Below are 21045 nucleotides of genomic sequence, written 5' to 3' on the forward strand. Positions count from 1 at the left end.
AGAAGGGGGGTTGTGGTTTCTCAGGATGCTGAGAACTGAAGGGAACACTGCATAGGTTCAATGTCATTTCAAGGGTCTGGGATTTTTTCCTGCTGTGTTGATTCAATGTGACAAACTCATTCCTTTTGCAACGCAGCTGCATTTAACCAAATGGCAACCTCTGTCCTAGGCTGAGATGTGGCATTTGGGAGGCCAGAGCTGTCTCTCTCAGTGAGATCCCACAACCACATTGACCTAAACTGGTCATGGTAGATGTTTTGTCCCTTCCTGTTGTCCCCAAGATTTACAGGGTGACCCCAAAGATGAACATACAGCCTTAGACCTGGCTTTCACCCTCTGGCTCAGCACCCCAGCCCCTTTTTATCTCCCTGGCTCCATGCATCCACTGCAAATCACCCCACTCTGCCCACCATGGGCTGCCTCTGCAGCGCTGTCATATTCATCGCCTACCCTTTCCTCGTGTCACCATGCTTTGGGGAGCTGCACTCATCCTCTGGAGCCCTTGCAATGACAGAAAGTCAGGGCTCCATCTCTAAATGGCCTCCAAATCCCAGCTACTCCCAGGTCACCAGGAGGTGGAGACCTTCCAGAGGGTCACAGACCAAGTGGCCAGCTGCCAAGTTCATCTCCTTGAACTCCAAGCAGGTTTGGGACCAGGTCACTCAGGCTCATGCAGAATATCTACTGAGCCCCAGAAAAGCATTCCAGACAAACCCTCCATGCCATCCACCCCCCGCAGCCCCTGCTTCACAGCAATGATCAGCGCACAGGAGAAAAACCTCCCCCTTAATGTCCTAAGGTGGCCAAGAGCAGTGTGCCAGGGTCAGATTTGAGGCCTGCAGGAAAGAAAACATCACTTTACACCCTGAGCAAAGGGAGAGCTTTGCTTTCAGCAGAGCATATGCCATCTGTTCCCGTCGCCCACAGATCCGGCCACGCTGCACAGCCACGTCACCACACTGCCAAGCACAAGGCATTAGCGGCAGGCTCCAGCAAGGCAATGCTTAACCGCCCCCCGTCCTGAATAGGATGGTGCTGCCGAGGCAAAACCAGACAGTGGGGCACCCTGAAGACCATCACACCTGACTTGGTGTAACGCAGGGCTGGCAGCTCCAAGAAGGCGTCTGATGAAGATGCTTGAAACCTCCCTGGGGATTTTGCATCCAAGCAGGGTGATCTGCAAGATTCAGGCAGAAGGACTAGGGCACACACAATCTTGCAAAGCAAAGGGAAGACAGCCAGGTTTGGCTCACTGCTTCTGGCCTTGGCCCATCCCATTGTCACCAGGAAATCCCTTGCACACCCATAGGAGGAGGCTTTCAGCAGCAAAAGAGCAGAGAAGCTCCTTTGGGACTGAAACCATTCTACCAGCGAGAAGAGAGACCTGGAGTAAAAGGGGCAGAAGAAAATCTGTTTCCTATGCTTCTTCCTCCAGCTGAAATCTGCTTTGTTCAGAGAGGGCTCCTGTATCCCTGTTTAATGATCCACTCTTCATTTACATTTAACTAGCTGAATAAAAGAGCCAATTAACAAGATCTACACTAAATGCAAACAAAAGGGATCGCTGGTGACTCACACGCAGCGGTAGAGCCAAGAGGTGGGGCTTTGCAGGCAGCTTAACAAGGTCTTGAGGCAGGCTGTGGCCAGAAGGCACCAGGCCATGTGTCCCCTTTTCTGAAAGCTAGGTGGTTACACCATGGTTCAGGCCACCTCATGGATCCAAATTAAAACTCATCCCTGTTTTTCTTTCCTGGAGTTGGCTTTCAGCTGGATCGGCGAGCAGAGTCACTTGCCATCCATTGCAATATCACTGGTGCTGACATCAGAGGGACAGCAAGACCATGCTCAAGGAGAGGAGGGGAGGCCAAAGCACCACTCTCAGGGCCAGTCCAGGATGAGTTTGGCTCAGATCTCAGAAATGCACCAAAGGATACAACTCCACGTGCATAGCTGCTGTGGAGACTTTAACTTGCAACCCTGGCCATTCATCCCACATCACCCCATCACCCGTCCTGTGCCAGCATGGCTGCCTGTGGGTCCACGCAGTGAATCAGCCTATTAGAGTGATTAAAACCATTTATTTTTTCTTTCTTTTTAAGCTGGGCCATCTCTCCATCCAATTTTGCAGGTGGTTGCACATGCAGCTGTGCCAGCGCTGCTGAGGAAGGAAGGGGGGGCTTGAGCACAGAGGAGGGGAGGCTCAAAAAGCAGTGGGAGGCACCACTTAAGAGGCTCAAAACACATAGACTGCCACCAGGCCACCTTCAGCCTTGGTCTCAGGGCAATCTCTCTGCCAAGGGTGCAGGCCATATGGCATTAGGAGCGCGTGCCCACACCATGCTCAGCTCCAGACTTCTGCAAAACACAAGCAGTGCATGGTTGTTTCTACTCCTCCCAGGGCAAACTAGATGAAGGGGTAGAAGACCATGATGTCTCACAATCCAGACTTTCCACCTGCACAGCTGGATGAGAGAGGCAGGCTTATAATACGGGCTGGCGGATAGGGCTGTGTGAGCTGGTCCCAGCCGTTCCTGCAGTGTGCAGATCATGTGAATGGGCTTCCAATGCTGGTCCAAACCAAGTGTGAACAGACCCAGGTGTGTCAGCACAAGCTTCACCCTTCTCTCAGGGTTGGATCTCATTAACTCCAGATGAAGAAACATCTCATCTGTTCTCCTGTGAGCCAGAGCTCATTGCCAAGCTCAGCTTCAAATTAAGATAGGCGTGTGAGGGGGTGGGCAGGGACCGCTTTTCATGGCATCCTTTTAATGAGAGGTCATGCTCAAAAGGAAGGGAGTCATCAGGAGGGTGGGGAAGGCAACCTCCAGGCAGGGGCTAGGGATGATTGTGAAGATGGGGCAGGCAAAAGGATAATCTGAAGACTTGCTGAGGATGGTGCAACAGCAGATTTCAGCAACCATGAAATGGGAAACCTCCCAAAGGTTTAGACTTACTGAGAGTCTCTTTTTAAGTTTAATTCCTATGAGTGATTTCTTTGTTTCCTTTAATGCTGGGGAAAGAGACAGCTTCAGCAGGAGGAATACTCTGGGATGCACAGGCTTTACTAACATCCTCCCTGCAATGCTCTTGTGCTCTAGCCCTTAGAGACAGATCCTGCAGAAAAACCTCTCCTGGAAAGGGGATGGAGAGGAGCCAGCAAGGTCATGTGGCTTTTATCAGGGCTAACCTTGGTACCCAATTTCAACCCAAACACAATCACTTCAGGTGTAGCCAATGGCAAGGCTGCACTCAAGCTGAGATGTCACCCATAACCATTCGTCCTCCAAATGAACTATCCAGTCCCTTTGCTAAAGATCCTGATTCCTTCCCTCTGATGTCTATTTTGGGATAGGATTAGGCCTGCCCTCATACCCACCACCCACCTTGAGCAGCTCTTTGTTGACTAAGAAGAAAGCTCAGGGTGACTTGTCAAGATGTGAATGTCTCCACTGGGGACAGCTGCAGTTAGTCACTACAGCACACGGGACACCAAGAGCTGAGATCCTCTGCTGCTCACAGTCAGACAGACAACTTAAAACAGATCGAAGAGCCAGGGCTCATGGCTTAAAGAGATCAGCAAACCATTTACTGAAGTGGAAGTCCCAAATATAATAATGAGGGGTATGATCAAACAGCTTGGAGATCTGTGATGCAATGGCACATCCTAAGACATATATGCTGGTAAATGAATTCCTGTCATTACGTGATGTGCCCAAATCTGGGCTTTCCTTCTTCTCACAGTGCTGTCAGTAAAGTTTTGCAAGTATTGAGCAAGAATTTTCGCTTTGGACTCACTCTTCTTACTGGGCTTCCCAGCTGCTTTGTTGCTTTTAGACTTTGTTAAACCACCTCCAGCTCTGCTGATGTACGACAGAGGAGTGTGGATCCTTTATCAGAAAATAACCTTGACTTGCTCACCCATAGCTCACACCAAGAGAAGCAGCAGATGCCCAGCCATTACCAGGCAGCATACAAGCAAGAACAGTCCAGCATTTTCACCTCCACAAATGGAGCGTCACAGAGGTGACAGCACTTTCAGAAGATAGAATGGACACTTCTCTACCAGACAATCTATTATTAAGACCAGCCTACCTGCGTGCTTCTTCATCCTGGTGTAAATCCAGAGCCCTTCAACTCAACTCAGCAGAGTGACCCCATCTTTGCACCTTGGCAGCTAATGGTGAACTCTGGCTCTTTCTTGATTTAGGATGAAAAAACTCAGTGCTAGGCAGATAGCAAATGAAGTAATCAATGTGATAGATAGAGACATCCTTAGGGCACAATATAGTTTATCACCGAAGCACTAAAAACCTACATTGGGCAACTGAAGATATTTTCTCTGCACCACCCACCTGCCTCCTTTAATGTTGGACAATCCCTCTCTTGCTAGCTGCCAAGCAGCCTCAATACAAGGGTGTCACCCTGTAAGAGACTATCCTTTTCCTAGAAGAGAAGTAACTCCACAACCGAACTTTAACCATAGTGACCACTGGAGTATTTATTAACTGTAATGATTATTTATGTCCAGTCTTACTAAGAGCTATCATCACAGCTTAGGTAGCGCTGGTGCTAGGCACTGTACATCTGTTTTCTAAGAAAGTGACAGTTTCTCTCAAGATCTGAGTCAGAATAAAGAAAGAAAAGAATAGGATAAAAACAAGATTAAGTGCACCATGTGCACAAATGCCTTGACTTCTTCAAGGTCATGAGCAGATGCAGGAACAGAGCATGGGCCTCCCTACGAGGTTCTGGTCCAGCATCCTTAGGGCCTCCCCCAGCACAAGACCACAGCTAAACTGGGTGCAGAGGCCCGTGTCACGCAGCACAGATGACACAGAATATAAAATTAATTTTAGTGTGCTGCACCATAAGAAAACACCCACATAGAATTAAGTTTCATCTAACATTTTTCTCCTTTTTTTGGCAAAAATACATAACTGGCAATACCAGATGTTTCACAAATTCATGCATTCTATCAACTTGTTTGTCTTCAATAAAAGCAAAATTCATTGCAGAAATGTACAGTCAATATTTGGGTTTTTCAACACAGAAATATTGGGGAAGGGGACTGGTCCAAACCTTCCCTCTATTTTATTTTGTCAAAAACATCATTCAAACTAAAAACAACACATTCAGTTCCCAGGTTCAGCAAAAGATTGCATTCCGCCCCAAACGCTAACAGCCCTGAAATGTCCCGGATTGCTGCAGCTCTGCTTCCATCTCCACCCGCGCATCCTCTGGATGCAAACCACTGCCCTCCTCTGCCCACCGAAGGGCCTGGTGCTCATTCAGAGGAACTAGTCCTTGCAAGAGGCCCATGGATTTACGCCATGCTCCACGTTTACAGAGACACATTGCAAAGCGATACTCAGGGAGCACGGGGGTTATGGAGGGCCCACTGGCTAAATGACCCATGGCTGTAATTTCTGTGTATCTTTCAAATGTTTGTTGAGGAAATGTATTAGGCTTTTTACTTCTTAGTCCCCTTTCAAGAACAAACAAAAAAAATGTGTTGTGCCTCAAGCAGTCTTTTTATTATCTTACATAGAGTTCATGCAATAAAGTCCGTTAATTAAAACATGAATATTTAAAATGGCTTTCAAGAATGGCAGCCCTATCTCACCAGAGGGAAGAAGAAAGAAGAGGGGAAAAGAAGGGGAAAAAAAGTGGTAAAACACAAGAAAGGCAGGAGATGATAGTTCATTTTGCCAGAGGAGCATTCAATTATTTAATTGCTGAATGAATGCATTTTCCCCAGCAGACATTAGATGTTCATTTGCAGTGAGAGGGTCAGGGTGGAGAAAGGTATGGGGGGAAGAAGCGGGAGCGAAGGCGAATGGGTAGAGTTTTAATTAAAATGTGAGGTAGGAAAGGCTGTCCTTTTTGGCAGTGTTGCCTTTTGAAGTTGGGAGTTTCTCAATGCAATGGTCCTGCAAAAGCAGAACAGCTGCAATTCTCTACTGCACTGAGGCTGCTCTGACACCGCAGAAGGATCAGACAGTGAGATGAGGCTCAGCATCCCAACACCTGCCTTAGAGTGACTTTGCTCCTCAAAAGCATATCAAAGGGTCTTGATGTAATGAGAAAGAGCCCCCAAGATGGAAAGACAAAGAGGGCAATGGGGCATACGGGAGTCAGAAGTGCATGTCTGCATGTACAAACCAGCACACAACTGGAGACACATGAATGAGTCTGTGTGTGCTGCACGGGACTTGTGCATAGGTATCCACATCTGAGCTGGGAAGTGGGGAAGGCAGGTGTGGAAATGTTAAGCAGCAGCCAACAGTCTCCAAAGCCACAACCCTCCAGTAAAACTTCCCCAAAAACCAGTGCGCATGCTGCAGAGATTGATGCTGCAAGCTCTCCCATTGATAAGCCACACATTAGGCAGTGGAGAAAGAGCTTTAAGGAAGAGCTGGTGATCCCTAGGAGTGCCCTGGTTCAACCCATCACTCAAGCACGTACTGGACTTTAAGCAGATCAGGAGCCTTTTATGGAGCAGGAGAAGACTGCCGCATGCACTGCACTGCTTTGCTGTGGGAGAGCAGGGCAGAGGGAAGAATGTCCCACCAGCAATGGGCTTGGGGACAGCTTTGGATAACTGCAGTCTCAAAGCAAGTCCTTGCTTTGTCCCCTCTGAGTGCCAAGCCATCATGTTGCCCTTTCCCACCAAGCTATCAAGCTGTGCTGGGGAATCTATCAGCTTGCTTTGGCTCTTGGGTGATTAACAGAAGTTGTACTTTTCATGGGCAGGATCCCACAAGTATAAACAAAACCAGCTTCTTACGAAATGCACCATGAGGCACTCACTTTCCAGATAGGCCTCATGGTGCATTTTGGAAGAAACATGGAAAGGATGAAGCATGAGTCAGCCTCTTGTTCCTGCAGTGAGTTTACATGCTGTGAGTCTCAAAGGACACACAGCCTCTCTTGAGTGGGTAGCGGCATGGCAGGTCCATCTTTTTGTGCATCTGGTTATGGTGTTCCCCATGGGAGTCTCAGCTCCTGGATATGTTCATAAGTGTGTACTGACACTCACATGGCTGTGGGGGCGTGCAAGGATGGAGATGTGCAGTAGATGTACACGTGCATATGTTTGCAGACTCATTTACATGAGTCTGTATCCACCTCAGAGCATGCGAAACCATCTGCTCAGTGCTGTATGTGTGTACACCTTTTTATTGTCAGGTTTGCATGTGCATGCAGGTACATTCATGCCGATTTGCCTTGTGTGGTTTTACACTGTTGTGTGCAGGCATATGTCCGTATACATGCACACTTGGGCATCAGTGTATACACTCATGAGCCTGTTCCTGTGTGTATATCCCTGTGTGAGTACATCCATGCGCCAAATCAAACTGGGGTATATATGTGCATCTGACTCTCTGGACATACATGAATGGAGATGCGTGCCGGTGCAGCTGTGTGCCTATCCAAGCATCTCTGGACAGGACCTGCCTGTGCATGGACAGATGTCTGCGTTTCAGCTTTCTGTGGGGCAGGGTAGAGCAGGAGGTGGGGGGAGATTTTGCATTTATGGTGACAAAGAGTGTGGCTCCATTTCTCACACCAGGTCAGTGGGACACAGCCAGGTGACAGCAGGGACAGGGTCTCAGGTCTGGGCATGCTACAGGCTCACAGCTGCACCCTTGAAGAGGGATAGAGGTTTGCTGGCTGTTGCCTCCTCTGCTCCCTCCTCTCCCGGTGCTGATGTATGCTCTCAGTCAGCAAGGGAAACCCAGCTACACCAGTCATGTTTTATAACTGCTGCTTCTGGGTCTCCCCCATCACCTTTTCATTTCTTTTCCTTTCCTACTGAAGTATTAAAAAACATTTCTTTGAGTGCACAGTGCCTGCCCTTCCCCAGACATTTCTCACCGAGAGGAGCTCTTTTCTGAACCAGAGCGAAAAGGTGCAAGACAAATACTCCTCCACAAGCCTTTGAAGCCTCCAGCACTATGTATGGCATTTCTCCCAAGGCATCCTGCTCACTCTTCCCTACCCAGCCCTGCTCCAGAGAGCAGGACCCACTCGTGCCATGTGGCCCAGGTGTGTCCCCAGGGCTGTGACCCATACACCAGCTGCTTCTGGCATTGCACAGTGGGCAAGATGCTGCAGAGCAGCCCTGTGGTTATGGGAAAGGCTGTGCATGATGGGCTTGTACTCAAAGAGCTTCGACTCAGAGAGATGCTCGCATCCCACAGCCACACACCATCAAATGTCCCATCACACCACCTGACATGAGGCCCCTGCCTCGGGAGGAAAAGCAGTTGGGGACCCTGGGCAAGAGGTTGTTGCCTTTTTCTACCTGTCCCCCTTTAGTTTGGCAGCATATTCAGCTGGAAGTAAAAGCTAAGTGAAACATGACTGCAATCATACTGGAGCAGGTAAGGGAGTGATCTCCAGAGGCAGAAGTAAATAAGCATTTCATGTATTCACTCATGTTTATAGCATGCAAAGAGTCAGGGGCTACTCGCTCTCCTAAAAAGGACATTGGGGCACTGATGTGTGCCTCTGAGAACCCACTGCTGTTCTCTGGAGAGACTCAAGCCCTGTGGATCAACATTGCATTTGTAACCCAGCACATGTTGCAAACTCTGGCTCTCTCCTTGCTCTGCTCTTGGGGTACCACTCACTTGTCATATGTTCCTTTGCCTCCAGCACTCAGCCCAGGAGCCTTGTCAACCCCAGGACAACCCCAAAGCCGAGCCACACTAACCCATCAGCTACAGTGGGACCATGTGGCAGCAGTCCCAGAACATCCACTGAAATGCTGTCCCAGGTTTCCTTTCCAGGCAGCTCCCCAAAGAAAGATCACCACTTTTGTCTGCTTGACTTCTATCCCTTCACCCATTGATGTTTGAGGCCAGTCTCACCCCAAAGGTGCTCAGCCCATGAAGGCTTCTTGTGAGCATGAGGTCAGCCTAAGTGATCCCACTCACCAAGAAAATAGCTAGTACAGCAGTTACCTGGTTTATTCGGCACACCATCCAGGCCAGAAAAGCTCCAGACGTGTTACCTCCTGGCCAGAAAAAGACTAGGGACCCAGGAGGGTGCTGGTAACAACACAAGCCCAGAGGCATTGGTGGAAGATGAGACTCATGAGGGATTTGTATATGAGCAGCAATGAGAAGAGCTGGGATTGTCACAGTAGGGGAATACAGGACTTCATGTAGTAGGAAATCAGGCTTCATCCTTTCTACCATTCACAAAGCCCTATTTTTAAGAGTAGAAGGGACAGCATGCCACTTTGCCCTCCGTACTGGTAAATTTGGGGCCAACACATCAGGCTCAGGAGTAGAGAAGAAGACGCGTTGTTGTGTTTAAAGGCTTGGAAAAACCTTTTGGAAACTCTTCCTCTGCCTTGCAGCAAGTAAAAACCACCAAATAATTCTAAGACAAAACCATCACCAAACTTGTCTACTGGCTCCAATGACAATAGGCTCAAAACATGGCACCGCCAAGCTGCCCACGGGGCAGGGACACCTGGGTGGGTGGGAAGGAAGGGACTGCACATAGTGCTATGTTGCATGCAAGAGCTGCTGAGTGAGAAAATCCATCCCTGCCCTGACAGCTGGTGGGATCCATTGTGGCTCTCTCCCGAGGTCTGTTGTTCTCCTTGACGGTTCCTCAGCTGCAGTGGGTCCGTGGGGGCAGGTGGCTGAGCTCCCCAAAGGGGCCTCCTGAGCTCCTCCGTGGCCCAAAAGCAGAGAAGCATGAAAAGCAATCTCTTTAAATACCTCTCTATAGTTACCTGGGGACTGTCCTGGTCCCTGCATCTTTTCTTCTTCAGCGAGTACCCCCCCGGCAAGCCAGCTGTCTTTCTGAGCAGCTCCTCTGCTGCTCACTGTCTGCCTTACTGTTATAAACATTACCGATCTCAAGTCACACCACCACCTGTTGATCTTGGCTGACCCCAATGCACAGCAGCTAGCTAAATTTCAGGCGAGTTAAAGAAAGTGCCCCCAGAATTTAAAATCGAGACATGAGGGAGGAGAGTTTGGGGATGTTAACAAGGCTGAGCATCTCATTTCTGTAAGGAAGGTGGTCAGCCAGGTTTAGATGCTGCATTGCTGGGTCACGATGAAAACATCACAAACACCTCCAGGCTGAATCACCCCAGCAGGGCAATGCTGGCACTAGACCTGACTCTTCACAATTTGGTTGCAACATCCACAGATTGAGTATATGGCTACTCATCAAGCACAGCCTCATGGGGCTGTTCCCAAGGTGGAGTCACTCCAAACCCAGCAGAGCTCCCTGAAAAGTGTGCTGTCCAATGCTTAGCAAAAATTGTACAGCACAGCAGGGAGCTTTGTAATTCAGAACATTAAAATGAAAAACAAACAAACAAACAAACAAACAAAAAAACCCCTCAAACCCAACACACTAAAGAAAGGAGGAGAAAGGGGTATGAGGAAGAGAGGATTTGGTGGGCAGAAATTAATTGTCGTCAGTCAGTTTTATTGATGTTCCTTTGACTGACCTCATGCAAACAGGACAGAAGACAAATGCTGAACAAGCCCAGCTGTAAATAGCAGCCCTGGCCCATCTGCCTGGGTGCTCTGCTGCTGGGCATGGCCAGTGACATCTTTTCAAGCATGTGTCCACAACTGGAATTCTGGTACAGATGTCTCCTTGGTCCAGCTGTGTAGAGATTACTAACCCACTGACTTTAGGGAGCTTAGTTCCAGTCCCAGGTTAACAGGCACCAAGAGCACAACTGGTACCATCCTCATGGACTGGAACTGTTCTTGGGGACTGGACTGTCTCTCCCCTGGCAGTTCCCTATGCCAGGACTATTTTGCCTCTCAGTACAGCACAGCATCCCTGTCTCTTAGCCTGGTTGCCCCACAGGACACTAACTTTAAAGCCAAGAAGCTCTGTGTACCACAACAGAGCTGCTTCCTTCCCCATCTGAGCTCTAGGCTGGGCCTTCACAAAGGTCTCTGATGGCCAAGCTGAATCTGCACTGCAGTCTTCCCCATGGCACATGCCCTGTGATGCCTTTCTTCCACACCTCTACTTCTGACCACAGAACTAGTAGAAAGGGGATTCTGTTCATGATCTTGGTCACACCAGCAAGTTTAGTTGAAAATGGATAACAGAGTCAAGTTATGGGAAGGGGCACCAAAACTAGACCTTGATTTTATCCAGCAGGCACATGGGACGGCATATAGGCCTGAATATGAAGTGCACACAGATCATTGAATAATGCTTTTCATGTGGCTGGGTTTAATCTGAGGGAGCAGGAGCCACAGGATACATGGTGAAGTCATCATACCCCGTGTCTTATCACAGCCTCCAGTAGATCCTGAAGCAGAAACTCCCTGTAGGTCCACTTCTTCATCAGCCCCCAGGTCTCAACAAGAGCCCAGATGCCAATAACCTGAATCTTGGTCCTTCAGTCTTCAGATTCAGGAGTGGGACCAGTGAAATCAAGTAGAGAAAGCGCCCATGCTCTCAGCTATTTCTTCTGCTTTCAGTACAATACGCAGAACTTCACTGTCTTCCTCTGCTTTGGGCACCTTCAATGCAAAGATACCCAAAGCCCTGACCTCAAAACTAACAAGCAGGGAAGTGTTAACTTCCATCCAGAAAAAAAGAAAACCAACCCTCTAAGCCGGCAGAGATCAGGATATCCCCCTCTTCATCCAGGCAAAGTGACAAAGCCAGGGACCTGCACCAGTAATTTTGTTCCTGCCGTAGGACACAGGGAGGGATCAGACTCCCTTCTATTTGATGGCAATTTCATGCCTGTGTTTTAGGATCCTACCAAACTTGCACGCACATATCCACTGCCGTATCATCTCCGCACACACAAACTGTTACAGAACTCTCAGGAATCAACACCAGCCTCTCTCTGTGCCTGTCCTCCATTGCTGCTGGTGTTTGTGCGGATCAAAGCCCATGTAATGCAGAGAGAACACAGCTCAAGCTGCCCTAGAAACGATGGGACAAAGCAGCTGCCCTGCCAGGGCAGCTCAGTTTCTTCAGGAGCCTGGAGTTGCAGCTTTCACCCCTCCAGGTCTCTTCTCTTCCATGCTGCTTCTAAGCATTGAGAATATCCCAAGCCAGTAACTGTTTGTTTAATGGCATGGACCACTCAAGACCTATTGAGAGCATTCAGCTTAATGAGGTGTGTGGCAATTATTGCTCTATCAGAGCTAGAGCCAGGGAACAAAAAGAAATATATTTAAACTCAACAGATCTGCAATTCTGATGATGTGCTAAAGGGCGTCCTTTCCTAGCCTGGTTGTCTCACTCCGCTGGAATGCTGAAATGTAGGATATCAGTATCAGATTGCTGTCTGCAAGGAGTGCAAGGAATGGGTGTACTACACAGAGAGTCAACAACTAGAGGTGACTTTGGCAGAGGGGACACACAGTTGCTGAATCCTCCCCAGGTTAAAGCGTCACAGACCCACACTAAACAATTCCTGCTGAGAATCCAGAACCCATTTTCTAGCCTGTTTAGCCCAAGCTTGCTTCAATGCTGTCTTGGGGGATGACGAGCTCACAAGAGACAGAATCAGCACCCATAGATATTGCAAGATTTCACTGATTATCAGAATGAGAAAAGGAAAATATGGGAGAAGAGATGAGTTGCAGAGGTGACAATGATACTCTGGAAGAGGGTGAAATCTACTGCTCTGCCCAGCATGGAAAGAGACTGCTGTGGCTTAGAGCACCCAAGTCCACTCTCTGAGTAATCATGGATACGCCTCTGTTCCCAGCCTGTTAGGCAAAGATCAGAGCCCTTTTCCCCTCCTGGGTCAGTTGTCTGCTAGATCTTCAAGGCAGCTGGGCTAAGCCCCATCTCAGCTAAGTCCTGACTTCACCCAAAGTCCTTGGGATCTGCATCTGGATAGAGGAAACCAACACTGAAAAAGGGAAACCTCCCTTTCAAAGAAACCTGGGAGAAACCCCAGATCTGTATCCACCATGAAAGACAGGATCCATCAGGTCAGAGAGCTCAGCGCCAAGGAAACCCATGGAGGTCAGGCACCTCAAAGGGGCATCATACACCTGAAAAGCTCCATGGATCCAGTTCCCCTTGGAAAGACAATGTTTTTAATTTTTCAGCCTGCTCTCATCACCTAAATACATCAGATATTCAGGGTGGGTGGTGAAAAGGGCCAGGAGTGTCTCTGTGCACTCTCCCTTCTGAGACATTAACATCCTCATTCTCGTATGCAGCAGTTACAGTTATAAAACCACACTGCAGATGTGATGATTTTGAATCTGGTGTCTGTGTTTCCCTGCATCGAAATTTCACTCTGTATTCCCATACAAAACATTTTGGGGCAGCTGCTATGGGTCCTGAATATGAGAGGATGTTAAACAACTGTAAATTAAAAAAAAATAATAGAAAAAAGCATAACTGAAAAGCTGGGCCTTTCACCAGGCTGCCACTCATTAAATTAGCTGTAAAAGTCCCCTCATAGCAATAATGGGAGTAGTTGCCTGTGAAACTCCCTCAGCAACTGGATGTAAATTCCACCTTTAGTCTCCCTGCTACAACAATAGCACATTCAGACGGTAATTGCTGATGTTTCTGCATTGTGATCATGTCCACAAGCTGTTGGGTTCACAATGGAACTGATCGCTTTATTTTTCTCATTTTTCTCTCCCTGCACATCTCCCAAATAGGACATCTCCATACAGATGCATGCACGAGTGAATTCAGTGCTAAAACAGCAGCACGGACACAAGAAATCTCTGCTCTGCCGCTCTTATGCTCATACCTAATTCCCCCTGGGATCCAGTGATAGGACACTTGGGAATGCTTCAAAGCTGCACCAGGGGAGGTTTAGACTGGACATTAGGAAGCATTTCTTATTGAGAGGGTGGTCAAACACTGGAACAGGCTTCCTAGGGAGGTGGCCAATGCCCCAAGCCTGTCAGCGTTTAAGAGGGGTTTGGACAATGCCCAACATGCTTTAAGTTTTAGTTAGCCCTGAATTGGTTGGGCGGTTGGACTAGATGATCATTGTAGGTCTCTTCCAACTGAAATTTCAATTCAATTCAATTCAATTCAATTCAATTCAATTCAATTCTATTCTATTCTATTCTATTCTATTCTATTCTATTCTAATTGCAAGGTCTTTAATGACCGCAGAGGAAAGCAGAGGGGCAGGCAGGGCTTGTACAGATCACAGAGATGTGAGTGTTTAAACTGAGTCAGGAACCCCCTTTTCAGCATCCAGGAAGGAGTTACCCACACGTGCCTCATCCATAAAACACCCCACTGACTACATGCAAGAGGGACAGCCCCATCAGGAGCTACCCATATGGGTCCAGTGGGGATTCACTACAGGAGACAAGGTGGTGAAGGTCCCCTGTTTGCCAGGTGCCAGGCTTTGTGCAACCTTCTCCTCCGGGAGCTGTGAAATGGTATCAGCTCTTGCTCACAGCTGCCGAGGTTTAGACTTAAGCTGGGGACATGTCAGGTAAAATCTCCAATGCTTTTAGCAGAGTAACACAGGAAAATTTCACATGTAAGCAGAAAACAGCCCTTCCTTGCCCCATGTTTTGCTGGTGATCTGTCACTGTATCCTGGCTCTACTCTCAAGGAGGTACAGACTAGACAGTAGGGGCAAACACAGATGCTGAAGCAAGGAGCTGGAAAGCAGCGCACCTTCCCCAAGCACATTCAGCGAGTCCATGCCAGGAGGAAGGAGAAGCAATGAAACTGCACTAATCCAAGTCCCTTTGCCATTTGATTGGCAAATCCAAAACTGAGGCAAATCCAAAGCCAAACAAATTTCTCTGCAAGCCCAGCTGTTGTTTGGGCCTGGGGGACTCTTGCAGGAGGAACAGAGCCTGTGTGGTAAGAAGGAGCTGAAGAGGTCAAGGAGAGGTTTAAGAGCCTGCCCCATGGCAATTACTTACAACTCTTTATTAATCCCTGAGCTTTCAGGGTCACTAAAGCTCACTATAAACATAGGAAATGACTTATCAAGTTATTTCTGCCCTGGGGGAGATTCAAGGGGAGGAGATTGCTGCAGCAGGGAGGATGGCAGTTGATTCCTTTGTCCCTACAGCTCTGGCCCCTTTTCCACACCAGGGAATCCCTTCAGCAGTCACTCAGCCACAAGTCCAGGCACAAGCTCAGCCCTGCTGAGGAAACATCATATTTTGGCCAGCAGAACTGACCAAGCATGAAGCAAAGCTTCCCAACAACAACGGAGGTTTGGAGGATGTGTCCTGCAGTGAGAGATTTATGGAGTTCAAGCCTACTTAATGCAGCAGAGGTTAAGAAGTAACTTGTTCATGGGTCTATAAATGCCTCTCCAAACAGTAGAGAATGGACGCTAGATGACTTCTTAATCTAGCAGATAGAGGTAGAAAAACATTTTAGGGCTGGAAGGTGAAACAGCACTAACAAAACAGAAGTGAAGTGATGAGCATGTGTGAGAAAGGAGGATCTGCATTTGTTCAGAGCAGTGGGGACAGCAAACTAATTAAAAAGTTTATGAGGAAAGACAGGAAAACCCCCAGCACCTCAGACTAGCAATATCTTGATTCATTTTTTTGAGAACTAAAAAGCTCCATTTAAATCTCAGTTTCAAGTTTGTTGCTGAAATGAATTTGTGAAATTCTCTGGCCAAGACATGAAACCAGACTCATTCATCATAAAAATCTCTCCAGCCCTGGAGCCATCTACTTTACCAGGGAGCAAATAATGTATTTCAGGGGCACACATTTAACACTGTTTTATAATCAACATCTTGAACCCCTCCAAGATGAGGATATGAAAAGCAGAAGGACCAGAGCATGCTGGTTATCTCTTTGGGCTGCCAAAATGCAACAGCATTGCAATGGCCGTCCAGGAACACATTACGTGGAGACAAGACTAATTAGACATTCATTAAGTGACTAACTCAGCACAGCACTTAAGCACTCATTTAACCTTCTCTCATTACAATGTCACATCAGTGTCCCTTTTAAAGCTCCAGCTCTGATTACAGTGAAGCCAGCTCACATTTGGGAGAGTCACCAGGATTTTCAGACCTTGAAGTCCCAACGCCCCACGTTTCAGGAAGCTTTCCCTTCTGCAGCCCCCTGGTCTCCTACCCCAAACCAGTGTGGGACCCTATTCCAGGAATGTCAACTTACATTCCCAAAAGAGAGTTCATCTCTAAACATCAGGACCTACAACCAGTCTCTGCCTTCTTCCCATGCTGCCTGAGTCAGCCAAGGGAGATCTGATGCTAGCCAAAAATATTTCCCCTGTTGAATTGGCTTCACCTAGAAAAAATCCCCTGTTAAAGCCTTCCCAGAGCAGCAGCTTGAGGTAGCTGCAGCAAGGAGGGGAGATGTGGGGGGTGGGCTGCTGCCGCCAGTACATTTCCAAGCGTGTCTTGCTGATCACCAGGACAAGCTCCATGTGCAGCAAGACACCAAAATATCTCCTGCCGCCTCTGCACCCTGACAGATTCTTCCCACCCCCCCCCACCGCCCGCTGTAACCTCTGCAATGTCTGCGTGGGACAGTGAGTGCAAAGAGGGTGTCTCACTAAACCTGGGAAGGAAATTTAGAGTGGTGTCTCCTACCTCCAGACATTAAAGAACAGATGCTGTGGACAAGGCAGGGTCACTTCGGTAGTTACTTTGTGAAGTCCCATTGTAAATGTTCACAAACATCCCTGTGTACCTGAACCAAGTGCAAACTCATTGGCCCTGAGTGAAATCAGGCTGTCAGTTAGGTTTCTTGAGTGTCTCACTAGCTCTGGAGCAACAAGGTCAGCACGCTCACTTCCACCATGGCCAGGAGATCTGTGGCCTGGGTTGGCAGCAGAAGCTCATCTCCCAGCTGTGCTGTTTGGCCACCAAAGCCAATGTCCAGGCCAACAGATCTATCCTTGGACTGCTCTTGAGTGACTTCAGAGAGCAGGGAGAAGACACCCTCTAATCCAGCACACAGACACATATGTGCATTCTCCATCCTTTGGTATACCAGTGCCCAGGGATGGGGAGTGAACTTTTTGAAAGGGATCTCACCCCAAAGACTCTGTGACCCAAAGCATAGCTGCTTCCAAGGCAGCATCTCATTGTAGGCTCTGTAGATTTGCACCCACCCATTTGCTTTGGAAATATCCCAGGTATAGAAGAGGCACATCAGGAAAAGTGAGGCTCCGCGTTTTGGGGTTGTATCTGGGTGTCTGGCAATTCCTTGTGTGCCTTGAAAGTCATTGGACTAGATTAGTACAACACATGCATGCACCCTTGTTCAAAGATGTCAAAACAGGCCCAGAAACAACAAATGACTCGGGAAACAGCACGAGGCGGGGGGGGGAAAAGCTTGTATGAAAAATAAAATGCTGCAAATACAATCAGGACAACAATGACAACAATAATCAGCATCAGTGCTCAGAAATCGGGAACCCTATCAAAATATTCCACCCACAAAATGCTGTTAAGGGATCGCTGGCTCTCTGTCCAAATTGGATCTCGCCTCCATCTTCCTGCTCGAGCCTTTGCAAAAATCAAAACAGACAGAGTGACAGACAGAGCAGCACATGGAGAGGCCGGGCACCCTGCAAGCATCGTTTCTATGTAGATGGCATCCCACCAGTGAAGATGATAATTCTGTATCTTCAACATGGAGCAGATGTGAGCAGCCAGCAAAAAATTATCTACACTTTCTACAAATATTTGACACCCAAAAAGGATTTTGATTCAGCCACCTTTGAGCCTCTTTCATATTTATTTTCTGGGAACATTCAAGCACTCAAGCTGGACTAGGAGAGATCTTTACAAAAGCCAATATTAAGCTTGAATGCTTCAGGATTTGCTGAAAATCTTATTTCAAATTTCACCTTTGGTTGCAATGAAAAAGGTCACGCTGCTTGGGTTGAATGCATAAATCATCCAATCAGCAAATGCAAGACATGACACATGACTTAACGAAGCTCACATCACTCCGAGGAGGCAGCCAACACGGTACTCCTCGCAAGCTGTTCACACAAGAGAAAAGGGCACTGCAAAGAAATCCGAAATCTGGAGAGCGAATATTGCCGTGTGCTCATAGCCGGGGAGGGAGGCACAGCTGAAGAACTAATTTGCAGGATTTATGGCTCGGCTGTGTGCCTTCATGTATTGATTCACAGATCAGTGAGAAACAAAATCTCCCCCAAAATACACTGACGAAAGCACTAATACCTGATCATATACTAATCTCTCAGCTAACGCCAGACTGCGGTCTGCAAGAAAATCATGCTGCACAGCTTGGACCTGTGCCTGGTAACCTCCTTCCTACTGCAAACAAATTTAGTCTCCTTCCCCCCACCTTGAGAAATTCCCCCCTGATTGGGAGTGGCTCCAAAAGCCAGGTAGGAGCCCCAAAGCCCAGACAGGATGGATACCAACTTTCTCCTGGTGGCAGAGGACATTTCAGTCCAGCACCTGAAGAAGGTGAGACCCTGGGGTGGAGGTCAGGCACGGGTCTGAACCTTGCCGAATTGGAGGCTCCCCTCCCTGCTGCCCAGATTCCCATTTAGCATCACACCTCCACTTTACATAACCTGTATGCTGGCAGGTGGGACGGGAGCTGAGAATAAACACATCAGAATGGATCTGACACAGGTGCTGAAATAAAGAATTCTCTTTCAGACCCCCTGATTCCCTTCTGCTTTGCATGGCACTGTAGCACCAGCGGAGATCGTGTCAGATCTCTGGAAGGAGCATTTCCCTCCCCAGACCAGTGCCCAGATCAGACCTCAGGAGCATCTCACCTTTATTCATAGCCCTTTTTGTCATGCCTTTTCCACCCCCCTAGTCCCTTTCCAGCCCATACCATACTCAAGGTCGTCATCAAAACACTGATGAAATATCTGAAGGAATGAGCCCCAGCAAAGGCACCAAGTAACCCCACAGAAGCAGCACGGTGAGTTTTCTTCCTGAAAGCCTCCACAAGGAAAATGAGGCTGAGAACAAAATGAGCATGCCTTCTGTTGCCGTTCCCCTGAACCAGACCCAAGAATTAAGTTTTTCCCATGAATTAAAATGGTTGATAGGGCTGCTGAGTGCAGCCCGCCTCGGGAGGTAGCTTGGATCCTGCCTTTTCTAGGACATCTGTAATTATGTTGGAAAACTGCTCACCCTCAGGCAAGACTCTCCCCTCAGCAGCTCTGAGACTGCAGAAGTAAAACAAGCAAGACACAAGCCCGGGGAATGAGTGAAACAATTTGGGGTATATTTAGGGGAAGCTGCTTTGCAATTCTAGTTGCAGACACATAAAGAGCCACCGAGGGTTACCAGACCTGCCTATCAATTGGGAAATAAAGTTTTCATAGCAGGCATCCACAGATTCAGACACAGAGGTGATGGGGACAGTGTGAGACCCAGGAGAGGAGAGTCCAACCAGCCCTCCCTCCCAAACGCCCCCAGACACCCTCCACTCACCCAGGAACTCCACTCCGCTGCTGTCCTTGGGGCTGCTCATGCAGTTCTCCAAGTAAATTCCATCCTTATAGCAGTCTTCCTTCTTCCTTGTGAACCCCAGGATCTCACTGGCCTGATCTAGGACCTCCCCTCCTGAGCAAGAGCATGGGGTCTGCATAATGCCGCATGGATGGGAGCTGCTGCTGATGGCCAAGCACGCGTCCAGCCACTTGCAGAGCATCTGACAAGCAGCTTTGCTAGGGTTCCTGTTGCCCACCACGAGGTACTCCACCGAGAAGTCCCTCTCCTGAGCCTTTGTGGGCTTCCACCGCACGGGCCAGGTCTCCACCCCTGGTGGTGCGGTCTGCTTCATCTGGAGGAACTGCTTGTTGGACTGGAGGAAGGCGTAGCGGGTGGACCCATCGCAGAGCTTCAACACATCGTCGAAGCTCTCCATGCCCAGGTAGGTGCGGGTGGACTCCAGGAAGGAGTCGAACTGGTAGGTGCGGATGTGCTGGTGGTCACATATGCCGGTAGGTTTTAGGATCTTCATGTACAAAGTGTACCTCCGAGGGTCAGGGTTCTGAATAATCCAAGAGCAGAGAGAGGAGTTCAACGGGAAGACGGCAAAGGAGGAGAAATACCCAAAGAATTTCCCCTGGACCAAAGTGGTGCAGGGAGTTTGTGCCAGGTCCAGAGCGACCACGGTCCACACAAAGTAGAGTGGCGATACCAAAAGCAGGTTCAGGGCAGATCCAATGCTCCTCATCCTAGGTCTCTGGTCCTCTGGAACTCAAAGTAAATGTCAAGCAGGCGCCAGATCCTGGACATAACAGGGACCAGCTTAGAGGAAAAGTGAGAGTTTAAGAGGCTCTGGATCTGAAATCAAGCCAATCTTCCCATGTCTGGATTTGAGCTCCCTCCTGTGGCCATAAACAACACCTGGAAAAAAAGGGAGGGGAAGGAGGAGGGGAGAGAAAGAGAAGAGATTTGGGATCCGAGTTTTTTGGTGGTGGTTTGTTTTGTTTTGTTTTGTTTTTAATTAACTCTTTGCAAGGCTGAGAATCCACACAGCATCCCCAGTCCCAGCACATCTCATTGGGGAAAGATGTAGCCCCATATCACCATCCCTATGCTAGGTTTGGGGGTATCCCCATACCCGGGATAACCTAATCCCCAGGAGGGGCCCAGCTGTGACTCACAGTGGGGGACAACATAGCTGTGACCCCGCTTTCCCAGTGCCCTCTGTCCATGCAGTGCCCCTCTGCTGAGCTGAGCAGAGCCTTTACAGTGATTTCTAACCACCCCGAAGCAAACACCACTGGTCTCTGTTTTAGGGAGTTTCCACCCCTCTCCATCCCAATGGAGCCAGGATGCTGGTTCAACGCAGACTTCAGGCTGCACCTGGGGAGGGTGGGCTGGAGGCAGGCATGGGCAACTGGGCTCTGCCTCTTCTCTTCCTCCTACCAGCCCTTGTTCTTTTGCTTCTTTCTGTATCTCCTTTTCTCTCTCCTCCCTCCTCTTCCACCAAACAGGTACAGGGGAGGGAAGTTGTTGTTCAGTACCCCAACCCTGGTTTAACCCTGATCCCAGACAGGAGACCAGGGCTGGAAGGAGTACAGGAGGAAAAAGGCGTAATGGAGGCAGATTTTAGGTCT

General features: G+C 48.6%; 1 protein-coding gene across 1 annotated transcript in view; it reads right to left on the reverse strand.

Annotated features, from left to right (window-relative positions):
• ADGRB1 (adhesion G protein-coupled receptor B1) overlaps positions 1 to 20156 on the reverse strand; it is a gene marked incomplete at both ends in the record, with an annotated part of 199586 nt that extends 179430 nt beyond the window's left edge. The window contains one exon of the mRNA XM_082307543.1: positions 19409 to 20156. Within this exon, the coding sequence (XP_082163669.1) occupies positions 19409 to 20156 (748 nt within the window). The remainder of the gene's footprint in view (positions 1 to 19408) is intronic.
• Positions 20157 to 21045: the final 889 nt, after the last annotated feature.

This window comes from Platalea leucorodia, assembly GCF_965183815.1.
Source record: "Platalea leucorodia genome assembly, chromosome: 1".
NCBI classification, from domain to species: Eukaryota; Metazoa; Chordata; class Aves; order Pelecaniformes; family Threskiornithidae; genus Platalea; species Platalea leucorodia.